This window comes from Corvus kubaryi, unplaced genomic scaffold, assembly GCF_017639235.1.
Source record: "Corvus kubaryi isolate FWS band 111438036 unplaced genomic scaffold, C.kubaryi_AGA036_p1.0 133, whole genome shotgun sequence".
Classification (NCBI taxonomy): domain Eukaryota; kingdom Metazoa; phylum Chordata; class Aves; order Passeriformes; family Corvidae; genus Corvus; species Corvus kubaryi.
In genome coordinates, this window is record NW_024580667.1 from 21,076,276 (window position 1) to 21,096,256 (window position 19,981).

General features: G+C 40.2%; 1 protein-coding gene across 1 annotated transcript in view; it reads right to left on the reverse strand.

Moving 5' to 3' along the window:
* COL4A1 (collagen type IV alpha 1 chain) overlaps nt 1-19,981 on the reverse strand; it is a 120,736-nt gene that overhangs the window by 15,347 nt on the left and 85,408 nt on the right. The window contains exons 25-43 of the mRNA XM_042038484.1: nt 17,193-17,384; nt 16,189-16,357; nt 15,738-15,830; nt 15,535-15,639; nt 13,961-14,058; nt 13,508-13,658; nt 13,069-13,182; nt 12,499-12,666; nt 11,856-11,945; nt 11,122-11,274; nt 8,244-8,342; nt 8,063-8,152; nt 7,054-7,193; nt 6,060-6,186; nt 5,875-5,955; nt 5,047-5,145; nt 4,485-4,535; nt 2,424-2,609; nt 1,616-1,749 (exon numbers count right to left, since the gene is read on the reverse strand). Of these exons, the coding sequence (XP_041894418.1) occupies nt 1,616-1,749; nt 2,424-2,609; nt 4,485-4,535; nt 5,047-5,145; nt 5,875-5,955; nt 6,060-6,186; nt 7,054-7,193; nt 8,063-8,152; nt 8,244-8,342; nt 11,122-11,274; nt 11,856-11,945; nt 12,499-12,666; nt 13,069-13,182; nt 13,508-13,658; nt 13,961-14,058; nt 15,535-15,639; nt 15,738-15,830; nt 16,189-16,357; nt 17,193-17,384 (2,340 nt within the window). The remainder of the gene's footprint in view (nt 1-1,615; nt 1,750-2,423; nt 2,610-4,484; nt 4,536-5,046; nt 5,146-5,874; nt 5,956-6,059; nt 6,187-7,053; nt 7,194-8,062; nt 8,153-8,243; nt 8,343-11,121; nt 11,275-11,855; nt 11,946-12,498; nt 12,667-13,068; nt 13,183-13,507; nt 13,659-13,960; nt 14,059-15,534; nt 15,640-15,737; nt 15,831-16,188; nt 16,358-17,192; nt 17,385-19,981) is intronic.

The following is a 19,981-nucleotide window of genomic DNA, read 5'->3' on the forward strand; positions in this document are numbered from 1 at the left end:
AGAAAGTCATCTTAGTACGTATCACCAGAAGAAGCTTAATATTTAACATCACTCTCACTGCAGCATTTCACACTGAGTTAACAACCTGCCACTATGAATTGTGCTCAAGGAGAGTGAAACATTTTCTCTGATTGAAGGCATGGAATCAAAATCCTTTGGCATTTCCCATTCTTTCTCAGCAAACAGTCTCGGACTTGTATAACAACCAGTGAAAAGCTTTACAATCTCCTGGGGTATAGAAATTTAGCTCTCTGCAGAAGTACTGCAAATTCTTAAACTAGGGAAAATATACTGGAGTGTTATGTTGGAATTTACTACCTTCAAAGCTGGTACGGTATGGTATCAAATACAAAAAGGTATGAACACAGAAGCAAATCCTTAATGTCTCTGTGAAGAGACATTCCTGGATGCAGAAAAAGATGCACTAGATCTTTGCATTATCAAGAATAAAGTGTACCTTTAAAGCCCTGCATTTCATATCAGAACCTTATTCCTGAGTCTTTCTTCCTTTTGTAGACTAGGAATTATTCTTTTTTCCATAAATATTTTTATTGTAATTATTGGTTGGGTTTTTTTAATAGAATCATTAAGATTGGGAAATACCTCTAAGATCAAGTCCAGCCATTAAACCAGCAGCACCATGTTCACCGCTAAACCAAACACCTCAAGTATTATATCCACACATTTTTTGAACACTTCCAGGGATGATGACTCTATCAGTTCCCTGGGAAGCTTGTTCCAATGCCTGACCACCCTTTCAGTGAAGAATTTTTTTCTAATATCCAATCTAAAGCTTCCCTGACATAACATGAGACCATTTCTTCTTGTCCTGTTACCTGTTACTTGGGAGAAGAGACTGACACCCATCAGGGAGTTGTAGAGAGTGATAAGATCCCCTCTGACCCTCCTTCTACTCTGGGCTAAACAACCTCCATTCCCAGTGTAGAAGGAAATAAGAAATGAAAAGCTAAAAAATAGAGCATATTTTTCAGGGTGGAAAAAGGCATACACTTTGAGAGAAAGAATATAGAAGACCAACTGTTGTGGGTGACTATCCTATTCAACTTCATTCTTGCTAGTATACCAAAAAGAGACTATTTTGGGCCAGGGAAAATGAATAATATATGACAAAAATGTATTAATAGTATTGCCTGTTTGTATTTCTAAATCAGCAGCTATATTTCATGACTGACAGTACTGAAACTGCACTTTATTTGAGAGCTTTCATAACAAAAGCAAACAGTTCAGGTATTTTCAGAAGGCAATTTATGGTGAAGTATGCAACCTTTAAAATTAACTACTAATGCATTTGCGGGATTTATGGCTGTGCTTCAGCCATCCTGTACCGTTAAAACACTGTAAATTATATTTTGGGTGTTGTATGTTACCACTCACTATCTGTAAATTTCTAATAAGTTCATTAGCTCACTGGGGCAGCCTTTCCAAGGAGAGCACTGAAATGCTTTCAAACTGACTTTACATCATCAGCAGTGAGTCCAAAGGCACTTTGAGCATAAAATATCATTATTTTGAACAAGAAATTCTATGATTAATATATCAATTAATTACAAGAACTAGCTTCCAGCAAATCTGGAGTGTACTGAAAGTAACTTACTGGCACTCCTTGGAAACCCGGATCACCTTTCATTCCCGGACCCCCAGGAGACCCTGGCCAGCCACTGCTCCCTTGCTCTCCTTTGGCCCCTTTCAGACCTGGAGGTCCTGGTGGCCCTATTGGACCTGGTAAACCTAAATACCAGAAGAAAAGAGTATTTAGTAGCAAAATTGGTTTACAGCAGTACCTGACGGAGGACAAGCAGGGTCTACAGATAGACAGAACAAAAATAATTGTTGTAATATTTCAAGAAAATAAGTAGAACAATCTGTTGAAGGGAGACTCCTCATCCAATCATCTTTCAGCCTGTGGCTGATTGAAAATAGAGGGAGTTTTCCAAATGTGCAGAACAAGCAGATAGTACATCCCCAGGCAGAAACATGCTAAAGATATTTTGTAGCTCCGCTCCACTCTCCTCCTTAGCCTCTAGCACAGGGCCACTGCCATGGAAAGGCCATGCTGGGCCATTTTTAAATACATTAACATTCCAGGACATAGGAACATACAGCCCCGGATGCCTCAAAACAGTAAATAAAGTCCATAGGGAAACATAGAAATGGGAGGCAACCTTCTCAACATTAGAAAGATTTCTGGACAAAGCCAACTGCCTGAGGACATAAAATCAGCCTGTTCTAGAACATAAAATCAGCCTGTTCTAGAACATAATGCCAAAACTACCTATGAACAAGGCTTTTCTCTGACCTGTGAGAGGAGGATAAGCAAAGATACGCAATATTGATTGTATTATTAATCAATCAGGTGAGCCTCGATGAACAGCAATACACTAACACTAAAGACAAAGAATTACCTGGAAGACCAGGTTGGCCTTGGGGTCCTCTGTCTCCTTTAGGGCCTTCAATTGCACTTCCTGGTAGTCCAGGAAGACCTTGGTTCCCCTTAGGGCCTGGTGGACCTGCATATCCTGGTTCCCCTTTCAGGCCTGGGATCCCTGGACTTCCTGGGGATCCTGGAAAACCCACTTCGCCTTTTGCACCTAAGATTTGAAACGACCACAGAACATGATTAGAGAGAGGATCACAATCACTGAAACCTTCTGCCTTGTTATCCACTCATAGTAAGCTTTATTCTTTTTGAAAACACTGACCTTAACTTTACACATTTCTAAATGCAAAACTTCAGGAAAACTGTATTATTCTTCACATGATGATATAAAATACGAGGAAAGTAGTTTGACTGACATACCTTTTCTTATCTTATCACTGGGCTATTTTTAGTCAGTCTTAAAATAGATTAACATCCAGCATCCCTCTATCACCCCTTACACTAAGACTATAAATCCCCCAAACCCTTATTCCACAGCCATTATTATTGTCATAGTCAAGTAATGGATGTTGTGCTTGACTAAGCACAAAAGAACTTGCTCCTGGAGAAAAATTGAATATTTTTTTATTAATATCTAGATTTAGACCCACTGTACTTACTTTCAGGCTTGTACAAATAGTTAACAATTGCAATTCAATCTAATTTTGGATTGAGCAAAAGAATATAGAGTAACTGGTATAAGTACAATACTAAGAGAAACATTTATAGAGAACACTATCCCTGGCTCTCTGCCTGAGCAGAACAAGGTTTTTAAGTCCTGAACTTGTTTCTTTGGAACTACAATGCATTTAGAACAGAAATTATGCAAGTAGACCACAGATTTAGTCTAGACCCAGATATTTTTAAATGAGCTAGATTGACAAAATGAGAGATGGGAAAGGTGAGAGAAGTGTTCTCATAATCTAGTACTCTACATGCCTACTGACCTATGATTAGAAAATTTGTTTAATTTATTAAGTTCTCTAACATTAGGGCATTCGCAGCAGTTAATGACTGTTAATTAGTCTAAGATGCTAAATAAAAGATATACTGAAACCCTGGTTTATCACTTCGGATTGTCCAGACAAGTGTCCTGTATTGACAGAACGAATGAGTGAGGTAGGGCATTGATATTTAAAGCTATGCAAGTTCTTCAAAACCTGCCATGTCACATTAATTTTGTGGATGGACTAGTTGAATTGTGTTTTCCAGATGGTTAAAATAGAAAATTCCTCAATTATACACAATTTCCTTTATCAACAGCAGTTGGTCATTTCTTCACTACTGTATCTATTGCAGCCTGGTGTCTAGGACTTATTATACTTATTTCATAAAGTGGAGCATGGTGCATTACAGACACCTTGAACAAGCACTGACTCGAGCCAATCAAACCATTCTCACAGCACAGTGTAGGGACACACTTTTCAAAGAACATAAGGGGACTTGAATTTTCATAGTCATGTGGCTGTACCCAAGCTATGAAGTCCTGAGCCCAGGTAATAAAAATTTTCAGTAAGATCTCACAAGGACTCTGCTATCTTTTGCATCTCCGCACCACGCTCCTGTGCATAGCTTAGACATGCTCTACTGAGCTATAGAAAATAAGTATTTTAGCAATTAACACATCAGGGCTGCAAAACAGATTCAGGCAAAAATAATTACTGCAGTATCCTGGCCACAAAACTACTACCTATACCTGCCTGGTGCACAGAACCTCACTAAATTTTGATTCTTGCAAAATTAGTAGGAAAACAGAGATATTTGGGAGTCAAAAGCACAGCACACAAATACAATTATTTATATTACCTCATCACAGCACAGCTTGCAGTCAGTAAATTCCACACTATGAATAATTACCTATTTTAGGGTATATCTAACTCCAAGATGTTGCCACTGTAACAGAAATTAGTATTTGAACCTCTCAGAGCTTCTGCCTGCTCTGAGAAGGCACAGGATGTAAAAGAATTAAGTAGAAAGTATGTCTGCATTACAGAATTACAGTTACTGTGTGTTGGGAAGGAGGTTTAAAATTGTTTAAGTGTTTCACCTTTATCTCCCTTTGCACCAGGAAACCCTGGAAGTCCTCTACCTGGAAGACCTGCAGTACAGAGACAGCAAAAAATTAGAAGCTGGGAAAGTACTTACATTTAACCTGTAATGAATAAAACTCTATTACGCAAATACAAACTCCAAATAAATGGCTTATGCAAAAGTTCTTCGGGGCAGAGGCTGTTTTTGTTATGTACTGGTATTGTACTTAGCACAATGGGTCCTGTATGACTGAAAACCCTACCCTAAGAGAAGGCAAGGCTGCTCCACTATTTCACAGCTAAGTTGCAGGCTGAAGTTAATTCCAAAACACAATTCTTTAAAGTATTACCAGCTTTTGTGAAAGAAATTCTTTTGAGATTACATTGATTAAACACAGTTGCTCATCTAAATGATCAGCTTTACAATGCTGGATGATAGTAAGACACCAATACTGACTTTATTTTCTAAGGTTTCATCCAGAGGACTCAAAGCCAGTACACACCTCTACCAGCTACTCTTGTGTGGCCTGTGTCTGTGCATTTTCATACCACAGGAGCTGAAGATGACAGTCACAGTACCTTGTTCACCCTTTGCACCAGCTGCACCTGGAATCCCATCATAACCTGGTTCACCCTTCTGACCAATGGCACCAGCAGGACCCGGAAGACCAGGTTCACCTGAAAAATCATTGACATTTTCATTTTAACTATGACTTTTTTTTCTCTCAAGAAAAGCTTTACTTTTTCTTTTGCTCCCACAGAGACCAAGCAGATATTGCATGATGATTTCAGTGTGACTTTTCGCTGAGTTTACTTCTGAATTAAACCAGTCTGAGACAGAGCCCAAGTATTAAAGATTTTGACACAGCTAATTATCATGAATCTCAGTGAGTTTAGAATGCAGGAACTCCAGCAAAGACTTGTGAACAGCACAGTCCATTGTCCTGTAAGATGATGTGTCCTGCAGCCAAAACACTGAGAACAGAGGACTCCAAAATCAAAAATGTTGTTATATTCATAACAGCAATGGACTTACTCTCCTCCATACTCTATTTCCTCTTTAACATCTGTGTAATGATGCTCATGTGGTGATTCAGGTTTGGGGATAAAAAACAGCTGAACACTTTTTAAATTAACTCAGAAACAACAGAAGTAATGGCTGTAAAAGCAACCAGTCTTGTGGAAGGTGGTAAAACCTATTCCTCAAACAGTGCAAAAGAAGTATTAGCCCCCACTACACTGACTCAGATTTACCTGGGAAACAGCAATGTCTTTTTCTTATGAAATGAACAAATGCACTATGAAATATCTGAGCCAAAATTAATGTAGAATGCAACAGATTTTGTTTTAGCCACTGCCTGAAGATCAACATTATTTTGTCATTTGGTGGTTTGTATTTTTTTTTACCTGGCTCTCCTTTTAAACCTGGAATCCCACTTAAGCCTGGGAGTCCTTTTTCACCCTTCTCTCCATGGCGGCCAGGGCTTCCTAAAGAAAGGAAGAAGACATGTGTTTCCATGTGGGATATTTGATATCATTTTACCTTCGATTTTTCACTGCAGTTTCTGTTTTATAAAAGCTTAAACACTTGCCTGGAAATCCTGCCATGCCAGGGGATCCTTTGGGACCTGGGGCACCCGGCATTCCAGGAATTCCTGCACTACCCTTTTCACCCTTATCTCCAGATAAACCTGGACTACCCGTTCTTCCTGGTTCTCCCTAGAAGAAGCAGCACACATAAAATCCACACATTAATTCAGAAACAGTTTTTTCTGTATGCAGTGGTATATGTTACCCCTCGTATTTATATCTAACTTTTAAAGAATTCCATTGTTTTTCCACTCCTAAACAAAGTAATTTAGGATTAAATTTGGTGTTAAAATCCACTAGCAGAGTTTTTAACTAAGCTAGCAATTGCTTAATACCTACATATGAAAATGAGCAGTTTTCTACGCATTTTTAGGATGGTTATACAAAGTCTTTTCAAAATTAGCCTCTTAACTTACTTATTACACTTCATTACCTTAGAAAAAGTCTTTTTTTGAGTCCTCAGTAAGTTTGCTACCAGATTAGCAAGTATTATTTTTACCACTTTTACTTATAAATTCGTAACTGTCATTGTACAGCTAGGAAAAGGAATATGAAACAAATGAGAATCCCATTAGATGCTATTAAGAGATTAAATTAAACTTTACAGACAGTATTAATACAGTTCACTTTTCAGTAGTATCTGAGCACTGTCTTGTATCTTCATAAAAGTACAGTAACATTATTTCAGTGTGATTATTTGCACTGTTTGCAAAATGCCCTTTTCACATTATTGACTCAGTATTTTTAAAAGTTCTTCCCCTTCTCTACATTTCTAGCACTGTGAATTAGTCTCTTCTGAACAGATGTAATAAGAACACTGGAGATACTGGTTCCATCAAACAGAATGCATCTAAACCTGTGCATATGAACGCCTTTCAAGTTTCTCATAAGGCAGTTATATTAGCATAATAGAAAATACAACAAAACAGCTTAGAGGCCAACAGCATCTTTTCAAGCATTTGGCAGAGATAACCAAATCCTTAGGGGTATAAATACCTTCTCACCAGGAGACCCTGGAAAGCCGATTCCAGGAAAACCTGGCGCTCCTTTGTCTCCTTTTTCACCTTTTTGCCCAGGGAACCCTGGTGTGCCTGGTGAACCTGGTACTCCAGGCAGACCCTTTTCTCCAGGTGTTCCTAGGAAGGGAAAGGGAAAAATGGGTGCATCAGAAGCAGTGGTACCCTAGCAGTGTTGACAATGATTTTTCACCACTGCCTTAGCTATTCAGAGCTATAAAAGTAAGTAAACTATCTTTTGAGATTCACTCTCTAAATGGGACTTTTTGTGGCATGATAAACTCTACTCATAAGAGATGGTCATAATCTTGGATTCAGAGTAAACAGAGATCTTGTTAAAGATATGAACTGAATAAAATTTTATTTGAATAATTTCTAATAGTACTACAGTGACAAAGTGACTCTTCTGCAGCATATTTTTTCTGTCCTCATTTACCATTTCAGACTTTCATGTTTGATTTCCTAAATATGCTAGACACAAGGACATCCCAATGGAGACAGTTTCCGTGTTGAGTTACAGGTTCTTCTCCATTTTATTCTTTACCAGTCCTTTCCACAACACTACTATTCCCAGACCCCTACAGTTCATAATTGAGATGGAGTACACAGCAACTCACCAAACCTTTTAAAAGAGGGAAAATACACAAGAAGCTTAATGCAGTTCACAGACTATCAGAGACATACAAACAGGTGCCACTCAAAAAACTGCCTGCCTGAAACAAATACAGAAAACCTAACCATCCAGCTATTTGCACTTTGAACCTAGAAACTTAGGAAACCATCCTATTATTTGTATATCACAATAGGATTGAAAAGCAATGTCCCAAAAGCCTTACATTCAGTTGCTGCAAATAGTGCAATCGTTTAGCAATTGTGCAATTGTAGATCTGTTTAGCAGATCTACACCCACAAATAATCCACACCGGTCCTTCAAAATGATCTATATTAACTTGAGGAAAAAATAAGAAGAAATTCCTAGCAATCAGTACCTGGCAAACCCATTTCACCAACTGATCCTTTTTGTCCTGGAACTCCTGGATCCCCTGGGTATCCTGGGGGGCCCTGATCACCTTTTGGTCCTATGGACAACAGAGAAATTAGGAGTCCCATGCATTAATACAGTTTAAAATACCTGACAAACAGTCTGTCTGCTGTTAGCTTCAGACATACCTGGTTGTCCTGGAGTACCAGGTTCACCATCCCTCCCTGGAATTCCTGGTTCTCCATAATCCCCACGTAGCCCTTTTTCTCCTGTTGCTCCATGGTCCCCTGGACACCAAAAAGACAAACATAGTGAGATCAGTTTTATCACAGTTTACTGTAATTACATATAATAATCCTTCTAGTTAATTTTTGATCACTGTTGCTTCTCTCTGCTGAACAAGGAAATGGATGAGTAAAACACAACTCTCCAATCATTAAACCAAGGAAAGGCTAAAAACTATCACAATTTTATGGGTGTCTGTGCAAATTACAAAGCAAGTGTATCTGTAATTTATATCTATAAAAGAACAATTTCTTTTTGTTGTGTGTTTGAGTTACATTAATGAGTTATTTGAGAAATGGCAGACAAAATCAGGTGTTAACAGAAACTACTTATTCGACTGTTCAGCTAACTAAAAAGGCACATGTGGGCAACTAGTAAGCAGCCAGAAATTGGATGCTTTCTCTGTTCCATTCAATCTTTAAGCACCTTCACAAGGCTTGATCTCTTACTCTGTACTGTGCCTCTTCTCCAACTTTATGTCCATGCTTTTTGGTCATAAACAATTCTGTCAGTGTTGCACAGAGCTTCAGGACAACAGGTTACTGAAGACAAGTCACTGAAGGTTTTTAAGTAAGCAGCTTTTATTAAAAACATCTCAAGATGTCCAAACCCAAACTTTTGCATTAGGCATCACTGAGAATATGACAAAAATTCTGTGTCTTCTCTGCACAGTTTGTATTTCAGAAGCTTTTAAAAACATTACTGCGATATTCATATCTAGAGGAATGAAGGCAGCCAAAAGATCAGCAAAGTTATGGAGTATAACTAACTAAGTTATTTTTCTCTGCTGGTAATAGGGTTGAAGAGGATGAGATAAGAGCAGAAAGTTGCAGGCTGGAATCTGTTTGGAACCTACTCTTCCAGGCTGTGTGAGCCAGGCCAATCTTTAGACTGTATGTGGTCAGGAAAAAGTAGAGCATAGAAGTTTGCAAGCATGCATTATTAGCGCCGGAGAGATTAGTAAATTAGAAACCAAAGAAATTAACCATTTGAATTTCTCAGCAAAGGTTTCTTTATTTGCATGTAACCAGTGTGCCTAATTTAGATTTCTAGAAATAAAATAAAATTAATCATCCTACATGCCAGTAGTAGATAAGGAAATAGTGAAAACCACAACCTATGTGGTTTTAAGACTTTACAAACCACAAGATCAGAAAAAAACGAGAAGAAACAATCTAGATAAAATCTTTATAGGCTGGGAGCTTCATTAAAAGTACTTTCAGAAGCTGCATCTCAGCTGAAGGGTAGATGTACTCCATACTTGCTCATGCCCTCCCCTGCAGTCCCTGGCTGCCCAAGCTGCAAGGCACTACTTACCCACATGCCCAGGTTTCTCTGAGACCCAACCAGAACACGTGAGCCCAGATCTCCTTCTAACAATTAGCCAGGACATGGAGAAAAGAGGTAGCTAAGACTGGGATACTCTCCTGTTTCCACAGTTCAAATACAACATAGTATAGTTATTAGTGATTCACTGTCAAACTGGAGAGGAGTCTGCCCTGGAATACACTGATGAAATGTACAGATGTCACCCAAAAGGAAAGGCTCAAAAAGAGGACAGGATTAGACTACAGAAGGATTTTGAAGAGTTCAAGTAAAGCTTGAAACTCATCACAGTGAAAATCAAAAGTGTGGTACACCATATGTGTGATAAGGGGAAGTCAAAAAGATGCATACAAAATGAAAAATTATTACACAGGCAGTAGTCCAGAGCTAAGGGACTAAGAATTACAGCTAATCACAAACTCAGTCAGCTGTTGTTTCAAGAAAGGGAAATTTTATTCTAGCCTGACCTGAGCTGAAGTACTTTGCTTGTTTCAGCAATGTGCACTCTAACAAGGATGAGCCAAATTGGGAAGAAATCAGAAAGTGTAAAAAGAACAGTAATTGTTTCAGAAAACATGATATATTATTAAAGCCTGACGGATTTGGTTGAGAAAAAAATGAAAGACTACATGATCTCAGTAGCTCCCTTCTAAGCTCCACACTTCTACACTATTTGAACTAAAAAAGGTTACTATTTATTAAAAACGCTTATGGTTTTTTTTAATAAAAAGTAAATTATGATAAGAAGAACATATTAAAGAACATATTAAAAATATGCAGAATATACACAATTTTTTCTTCTAAAAGAAATGAAGGAGAGAAAATTATTTCTAACAACTAATTTATCAACTAGCAGTAAGAATAAAAATCCAAGAAGAATGCATGATCTAAAAAAGCTAACAAATCTATAGCCATGAAGTTTCTAAACAGAAAACTGATTGCCTTTCTCCTGCATACTACCAGATGTTTATAAATTTATATAAGTTGATCTCTTGGTATCAGTGGCATAAATGCATTTCTTTTCTGAATTTTCTTCAGGTCACAAAGAAACACATGTCAAAAAAGGCTGCTCACTTTTTTTCTTACACTATCAGTTGATCTTCATGGCCACAACTACATGTTTTACATGAAAGACAGCTTTTCCCTTCTGGAAAGCTCTATTCTTACTTCTAAAACTTCTTTTCAGAGAGTCTTCTGATTAAAGAGGTAAAATCAATTAAAAAAGGACAAATTGAACCTCTTCTATTCAACCAAAACCCTATTGCTCTGTGATTAATCTTTGTTTCTATAGAGTTGAAAAACACTAGGAAAATATCTACATTTGCTGTGTGAAATTCTTTAATCTTATTTTAAAAACTGTTGCCTAAAACTAACACAAAACTGAATTCAAAGTACTGCTGTTTGGTAGTATATGAGTGTTAATTACACTTACTCACAGTTAGAAACTAAAGTTACCTTTTTCTCCTTGATCTCCCTTCTGGCCTTTGAGGCTAACCATGTCCATGTTGTCTATTGTTCCAGGTTTTCCTGGGAGACCAGCTTCACCTTTATCTCCCTTAACACCAGGATCACCCTGTGGTCCAATTACACCTTTGAAACCTTGGCTACCTATAAAGAAACAGCACTGAATGTTACAGGGGCATATAAAACTTTGCAAAAATATTTAGTAGACAACAACAAATTAAACTGGCTATTTATTCAGATTTTTAGCACCAAATACCATGTTCTGGAACAGCTCCTATGAAGTAGTTTTTTTTATACTTCACAATAGCTCTGTCAAAAAGTTGACATATTTTTCCACTTCACAGCCATTAATTTTAGACTCTGGAAACAATAAGGACAGGAGTTTGGCAGTAATACAGAGCATTATCTGAGGCTCTTAATTAAGACCTTCCTGCTGGCTTTTAATAATTTCAAATATTGTATTATTCTTGGAGTAATACCTATAGCAGCCCCACACCTAGCAAACTCTTATGTTGTTGAAGAATGGATCAAAAATCATGCCTTGAAGCCCAAATACGACAGTTCCTAGGATATGGCCTGGTACAGTGTTTCTAACTCAGAGAGAAGTTACCTGACATAAACTATTCCTTAGGTCAAGTATAATCCTTATATTTGGTTATTTCCCAACTTCTGTTGGGAAAAAGGTGGGTTTTACAATTTTTATTTTGAGAAAATCACTCTCTTACCTTTTTCACCAGGTAACCCTCGATCTCCAGCTGGTCCAGGAATTCCTGGCAATCCAGGAGCTCCCATAACTCCCATTTCTCCTTTGGGTCCTGAAGCCAAAGGAGAAGAGTGAATGAAAAAAATTAAGCAGGAAGTGTAAAGAAGTACAAGAAACAGAATTATTTACTGCCTATCATATTAGGAATTGCATTACTTAAGGAAAAATGGGACAAAGAAGATGATTAAACAAAAACAGCCCAATAGAAAAAACAACAGTAAAAACAGCATTATGAAAACTAGAGAAAAACAGTTTGTAACGGGTTTTTGACAAATTCTTAAAACTTCCTATTACAGCAAACAATGCTGTCATTAACAAAGGCATTATTAAAACCATACTCTGTAACTAAAACTGTGCAGAATAATCTCCTTTCATTATTACAGGAGAAAGGCAGTTCCTTCAAACTGCTGGATTTGATCCATGCCAGGACTTCAGCAGCAGTTCAGTTACATGTGCACAGAGCTGCTTTACTGATTTCAGTCCATGTGTTTTCCCAAGCTTGGGCTCTCTGATGGATCAATTCCTAAATGAATGTAAGAGTATGCTACCACAACTTAATACAACAGTTGTCAAAGATGCTAGTTTCTAAGGGGCAGGGTGTTTACCTGCTGATCCTTTCAGTCCAACAGCCCCCTGTGGACCTGGCAGGCCAGGTAACCCCACAGAGCCCGGGACTCCTGGCTGGCCCTGGCTGCCTTTTTCCCCTTTCGGTCCTGGCATATCTAGACCTGGGACACCAGGGAAGCCCCTTTCTCCTTTTACTCCAGGAAACCCTAGGAAAAACAGAAGATACAGGATTAGTCCTTAACAAAGAACAAGGAACATCATCAATAAGCATACCTAATCATGTCCACCTGTGATTCACAAATTACATGGCATGGAGGATGAAGACCCAAAGGCAGACAGCAGAACCAGTCCTTATTTCCTAGGAGAGGCTTTGAACCTGTATCTATTACCCACCAATGACCCAAGGAGACCAATCCAAACACCAGCATCCTCTTAAGAGGCCCACCCTGCATTCTGGACCAGATGGAGGAGGCCCACTAGCATGTCCCCCCATTCACCCCCACCAACCTCATAATGCAGAAAGGTCTCAAGCAACACTTTTACCACTGTTATCCACTTATGTCAAAATTCTGCTCCTAAGCACCATCATGGGAGTATTCTCCTCTCACCTGGTGGTCCCTGGGGTCCTGGCTGCCCAGCAGGTCCTGGCAATCCTGGAGGGCCCAGCCCCGGTGCGCCTGGAGGGCCCTGCAAGCCTTGGAGACCTGGGAGACCAGGATCACCTGCAGGGAGACAAGAGAAATACAGACCAAGCATTCTCTGATGCTTGCTTGCTGAAGATGCAAGACAAGGTGTTCTGGAAGCACGTGGCCAACAGGACCTCATTCAGCCTCCAACACCTCCAAGCCTGGGCTTGGAGGAAGGGCTGCTCTTTGCTGCTAACATTTGCTACTGGTGGGTGGTAGGAAAAAATGAGAAGGAAAAGGGGCAGTTCCCTGAGATATCAGTAGGATATTTCAGTGATGAATAGACTTTTTGCTGCATCTACTGGAGAGTGACTTTAAAAAGAAATACAAACACAAAAGTGTATTTTTCCGGTGATGTTACCTCTGAATCCTTGCTGTCCAGGTATGCCCGGAAAGCCTTGCTCGCCACGTAAGCCAGGCAGTCCTGGATTTCCCTTTTCTCCAGGGATGCCAGCTGGGCCAGGGGGTCCTGGCAATCCCTTAGGGCCAGGGAGACCTACACCAGGTTCACCCTAGCCAAAGAAACACAATAGATTAGGAATCAACACATCAAAACCAGTACATAATTTGCTAAATTTATTTAAATCATGCAGTATAGGGCTAATGTATAGACCTCTATACATGACTTCAGGAGAGACTTGTAAGCCCTTTAGTGTTAATGTCAAGTATTTATCCATCTATTCTGTCCCCTTGTGTGCAGAGTGGGAAACATAAAATGAAAGAGAATTTGGCCAACTTTTCGTGCATTTTTCTTTGCACATGTTCCTGTTAACATGGGGAGTCACAGATAACACTACCAGCAGCTGACATCTACCTTTTGGCCTTGTAAACCTGGAACTCCTGGCAAACCATCCAGACCAGGGGTTCCTGGAGTTCCTGGCAGACCAGGTGAGCCAGGCTGACCTTGGAAACCTATAAAACAAAACAAAACATTTCTCACATCATTACTGTCTCTCTCTGAAAGTGACCTCTGCTGTTTCTTCAGGCCTCTAACTGAACTATTCACAGGGATGTGTTAAAAAAGATCTGTGTAGTCAAACTCCTAGGGATGCCAGTACTCAAATGTCCCAATAAAGATTCAAATGCTGATGTTTGTGTGGCAGTTGGCTTCTGATGAGAAACAACCACTCAGAAGAAATAAATGCTGAGTGTCTCCTCTTAAATAAATAGCCGTGTGGGTTCATCTCCCATCTCCCTTGTGAGAAACAGCCTTCAAAACTGGGTTCCCAAAGTCTTCTTCAGAAAAATGCAACTTAATGTGTGGGACATCAGACTGAGGGATGCACAGTCTGTGAATCAACACCTTCTGTGCAATACAGACCTTGTGACACGTTCTACATGTCCCACTGTGGGTTGCATACAGAAGGTTTCTATCCCACACCTAGCCCATGAACTGCACCTTGGGAATGCAGGAAGGAATACCTACAACATTCTGCAAACCCAGAACAACTTCAACAAAGATTGCACTCACTCCACACCAGCACACGCACAACAAATTCAGACGAAGCAGGCAGAAATCCAGCTTTTAGGCTACGACCCAGAATGTCATTGGGCAGAGCTGAGTTCATGGAAGGGTCCTTTAAAGAAATATATTTAATGTGTCATTCCTTTCTTCTGGCATCGAAGTGCAAACAGCAATTCTTTTCCAGATACAATGGGCCTTTTCTGTTCAGGTCCCAATGCAGTCTCAGAGGAACCAGACATGGTTACAGAGAAAAATATGCCCTTTCTCCTTATTAAATTTCTGACCCTCCCAGTTCATTGGTGTGTGGAATCATAAGAAATAATAATGAAGACACACAAGAATTTTGGTGATTGAGGTGGCTGCTGAAAGTTCAGTCATCTAGTTCTGAATGAGCAGCAGCACATCCTCAAAAAATCTAAAACTATAATATGAACATTTAGTCTCCCTCTAAGCTACTTGCATACCCTTACAATGGTCATGGAGGTAAGACTACTCTTATGTTGAGTAAGCTGGAGTTCTAACCAAACCACTCTCAGCTGTCTGGGACCCAGCAAAGCTGTAAGCTCTGGCCCAAAACAGTTGTAGTTACATCAGCATATTATTTTGACCAATTACACACAGTGTTTTTGATCTCCCAGAAGGGTCATCTCATCTCAGCAACTTCAGTTGCTGCAATGTAAGATGCTGTACTGTATCACTTTCTATTCTGGCAGTAGCTGTGACATTGTCTGTAGCTGCACCACTGCACTACACAAAGCAAGTGTGCATCGAAAGAATGCTCACTGTGGCGCTGGTTGACTTTTACAAGGGAGCTTCCTCAGCTGCACCTCCCAAATCCCATGCAGCTATGGCTGGATGACAGTGCAGGCCTCCATCCACACTACAGTTACACCAGCTCTGTTAGATGGATAGTTTTATCTTACCTTTGGGACCGGGAGGTCCAGGGAACCCTATACCTGGCTGCCCGACAGCACCTTTTTCTCCTGGTAGGCCAGGTCTACCTGGAAGCCCAGGATTCCCTTTGTCACCTTTGCAAATGAAAACAAGACAAATGTTAACACAAAGGCTAACTTCTGGGGAACAGAACCATTTTAATAATCAGCCAAAGATTAACAAACTGCTGTACCTTGGGGTCCAGGGAAACCAGGTGGCCCAGGAAGGCCATCTGCCCCAGGAGGTCCAGGGAGAGATATAGTTCGTCCTGCTTCACCCTTTGCTCCTGTAAATGTAAAGTTATATTAGAGTACAGGAACAGATGAAATAAAACAAGGGAGTTCTACCTTGACAGCATTATTAGTTCATCCATACCATTACAAGAGACTTGTTATGAAGTTTTTTTGGTAGAAGATTCATAGAAAACTAGGATGACCCTAAATATCCCATTTTGCCTAGCAAATTCTTCAAGAGAACTGCCCTCAAAAATTTGCAATTATACTGTTGAAAGCAAACACTGATTTAAATTAGAAAGTCTTTTTATTTCAGGCTTAAATTCTGATGATCCTCTAGGCTGTACCACTTAAAGGGCACAAATTTTAAAATCTTTTTTTGGTATGTTTTTAAGCACATTATAGCATTACCTGGAAGTCCTGGTAAACCTGGGGTTCCAGCAAAGCCTCTGTCTCCTTTTTCACCAGGTAATCCTGCAGTACCTATCCCAGGTGGGCCAGGAAAACCTCTTTCACCACGCACTCCAGGGAATCCAGGCTGGCCAGGGGGACCACGTTCTCCTTTCAAGCCAGCTGTACCCTAATTTTTGGAAAGTGTAAGTGTACTTCTTGCCTAGCTGGCAAGACAGAACACATCATCCTCTGAATACCTTGTAACTGGGATTTAGCACAGGTGCCTGTAATGTTGAAAAAAGTGGATTTTTTCTACTGGGCTCAATGGAAACAGAACTAGGTTCCATGTGGAATAGCACATGGAAATCACATCTAGCAATGCAGCTAACTGGAACACGTAGTCCATGTTTCCAATAGTGGATCTGGGAGCAGATGTGAGCTCCACTTTCAGCTCCATATCATCATACATCAGCTGAACTCTATCAGTGCAAGATTCTGAAGCATTCATTTCTACAAGAAGAGAAATATGCTACAACGGACTTGAATCTTGTATTAACAATTTCTACTTGGATAACTGAATTCAAATATCAGGTAAATCGTTCACACCAGTTCTCACTATCAAGCTGTGAGAAAGGCAGAAAGGAATAAAACTACTGTCCATGTCCAAACCTTTTCTCTATGGTCCTGACAGTAACAAGCCATGCTGAATGCATTTGGATCAGATCACTTATTTGCATGACATGCAAAAAGAAATGGTCAAAATCTAGCTCTGAAATAGTCTGTTGTTGAAAAACTGTCTTCCTCATTATTTCCAGTGAAAATGGAATCTTCTTCTGAGGAAGAATGTACTCCTCAAGGTAAGTAATAGATGTGGAAAAATGAATGAGGCAAATATACATAAAGCATGTATAGGGCACAAAAGCATGTGAATTCTGATCTGAAAGACAGAATGTATAGCACAGCAAGTAAACACAAATAAACACACAGTAGGACAATACGTAAACATAAAGAAACAATCATACCGCTGCTCCTTTTGGACCCTGGGGACCTGGAAATCCATCTTTTCCTGGTCTTCCTTCTCTTCCAGGAATACCTGGTTGTCCTGGGAAACCAGGATCTCCCTTTTCCCCTTTCAGGATAGAATCGTAAGTAAAATCTCCAGGTTCTCCTTTTGCCCCAGGGCTGCCCATAAGTCCTGGAGTACCGGGGGGGCCCTGAAATTTTATAAATTCAGATGTCATCAGTTGCCCTACAAACCCTTCAACTGATACAAAAGAAAACAAACCTCCAAAAACTGAAGTTTAGACCCAAATCAAGGGAACCACCAAGTTTTTGGCTGAGGAGGTCAAATGAGAATATTTTCCAAGACACAGAAGTCTTGGAAGCAGAAAGCTTCTCCCTGGGTAGTTTATTAATGACATTCAGTGGATGTGAATACATGTGTTCCTTCATTATTAATATTTATTGATTTTGAACAGCAGACACAGTCAGCTGGTAATAGCAAAACACTATGCACAGGCTCGGAAAATAGTTTTGTAACCTCTTCTGGACAGAAATCATCTACCTAATGGTATACCTACAGGATTTCCAGAATTTCAATTTTTCCCTACATATTTTCTAGGACTTGAATGAACTTTTCTTATGGAAACAGTCTCTATAATTTCTAGTGAATCAGAGCTGCTCACTAGGGTAGTGAAACACAAACTTCATGGGCAATGTCCACTACGTACAGCCCATGTGTGCCCTCCACTTCAGCCTGAACCAGAACATGGTCACTGGTAATCTTTTCATTAGCATTGGAGTGTTCTGAATCACACTCTGATGTTCTGGCATGGCTGTAGACAATGTCAGCTTGCAAGGCTGGCCTCTATGTAGTTTTTCCAAGTTAAATTATATGCTGGATCACCACCTGGCTAAACTTTGAGGAGCAAAACAAGCTTAAAAGCATTCAGAACAGCAGCCAGTCCTTGTCTGATTAAAGACATGAACAGAACTTACGAGGCAATAAAAGTAAAATATAAAGGTGTGGCAAAATGTGCCAAGAACAAATGTCAGACAACAAAAAAGCTTAAATACATTAGAATGTCTTCCATTTTTTTCCCACTGTTTATTTCATGGATTCCATTGATACTATAGTACATTCGGTCACTAGGTAATGCAATTTATTGTGGTGGCAATGGATAAAGGATTCATCTTAGCGAACTTTCATTGGCCGAATTCAGGCATCAAGGCTTTATTTATACTTCAGGGAGAGAACCAGATTCCTTGAGTAATGAATTCATACAAGTGGGGTTTTTTTTACTTCTGAAGTAAAAAAAAGTTGAATCACCACTGGTGATAGAGGGAGCTCGCATAACTCCAGTGTGTGATAAATGTGAATGTCACTGAGAAGTTATGTTGTCAGAAAGGATCAGCTGTAATGAAACAGCTTTGGGGAGAAGGGGTCTGGGAAGACTCAGTCTATTCACACTAGGAATGGTGTTAAAACCCACATTATGCTACAGGAACAGGTATGCTGAGGTAGGTTTTCATAGCAAACCTCAGTGTCCATAGGGGCACTTGAGTGGACTGTGACAAGATCAAACATAGCTGTGGTAGTATACTGCTCATCTAGCAGTCATCTGTGTTACATTTGAGACAAGTGTTACACTTACGGCTCTTCTGCTTCTGGCCTTACTGAGAGACATGCTGCTCTGCCTCAACATAACTTACAAGTAATCTTATAAGGATGCTACCCACTTTCACAGCTTTCCTTTATTTCTTCAGAAGTATTTAACTTTCCTTCTTACTAACTGTTTTACAGAACATGCTGCGGACACTCCCCAAAATCTTCATTAACAACCTGGATGCAGGACTTGAAGGAATACTAAGTTTGCCAATGACAATAAACTGGGAGGAGCTGTCAGCTCCGTCGAGGGCAGAAAGGCCCTGCAGAGAGACCTCAACAAATCAGAGAGATGGGCAATCAGCAGCACAAGGGCAAGTGCCAGATTCTGCACCTGGGATGGGGCAATCCTGAACATGTGGATAGACCAGGGAGTGAGAGGTTGGAGAGCAGTGCCACAGAAAGGGACCTGAGGGTCCTGGCGGATGACAAGCTGAACATGAGTCAGCAGTGCCCTGGCAGCCAGGAGGGCCAACCCTGTCCTGGGGGGCATCAGGCACAGCATCGTCAGCCAGGCAAGGGAGGGGATTGTCCCACTCTGCTCTGCACTGGGGTGGCCTCACCTTGAACACTGTTTTGGGTGCCACAATATAAAAAAGACATTAAACCATTGGAGAGCATCCAGAGGATGGCCATGAGGATGGTGAAGGGTCCTCAGGGGAAGCCTTATGAGGAATGGCTGATGTCACTTGATTTGTTCAGCCTGAAGAAGGGGAAACTGAGGGCATATCTCATCACAGTCTACAACTTCCTCATGAGAGGACAAGGAGGGGCAGACACCAATCTCTTCACTCTTGTGAACAATAACAGGACTAGAGGAAACAGCATGAAGCTGAGTCAGTGGAGGTTTAGGTTGGATATCAGGAAAAGGTTTTACGTCCAGAGGGTGGTTTAGCACCGGAAGAGGCTCCCCAGGGAAGTGGTCACAACAGCAGCCTGACAAGAGTTCAAGAAGCATTTGGACAACTCTCTCAGGACATGGTGTGATGTTTGGGATGTCCTTCACATGACCAGGAGTTGGACCTGATGTTCCTGATGAGCCCCTTCCAACTCAGCATATTCTATTATTCTTTGATTCAAAATTCAGGAAAACTGCCACAGTATGCTGCATGCTAACATTATATTGCTTACACTACACCAGATGGC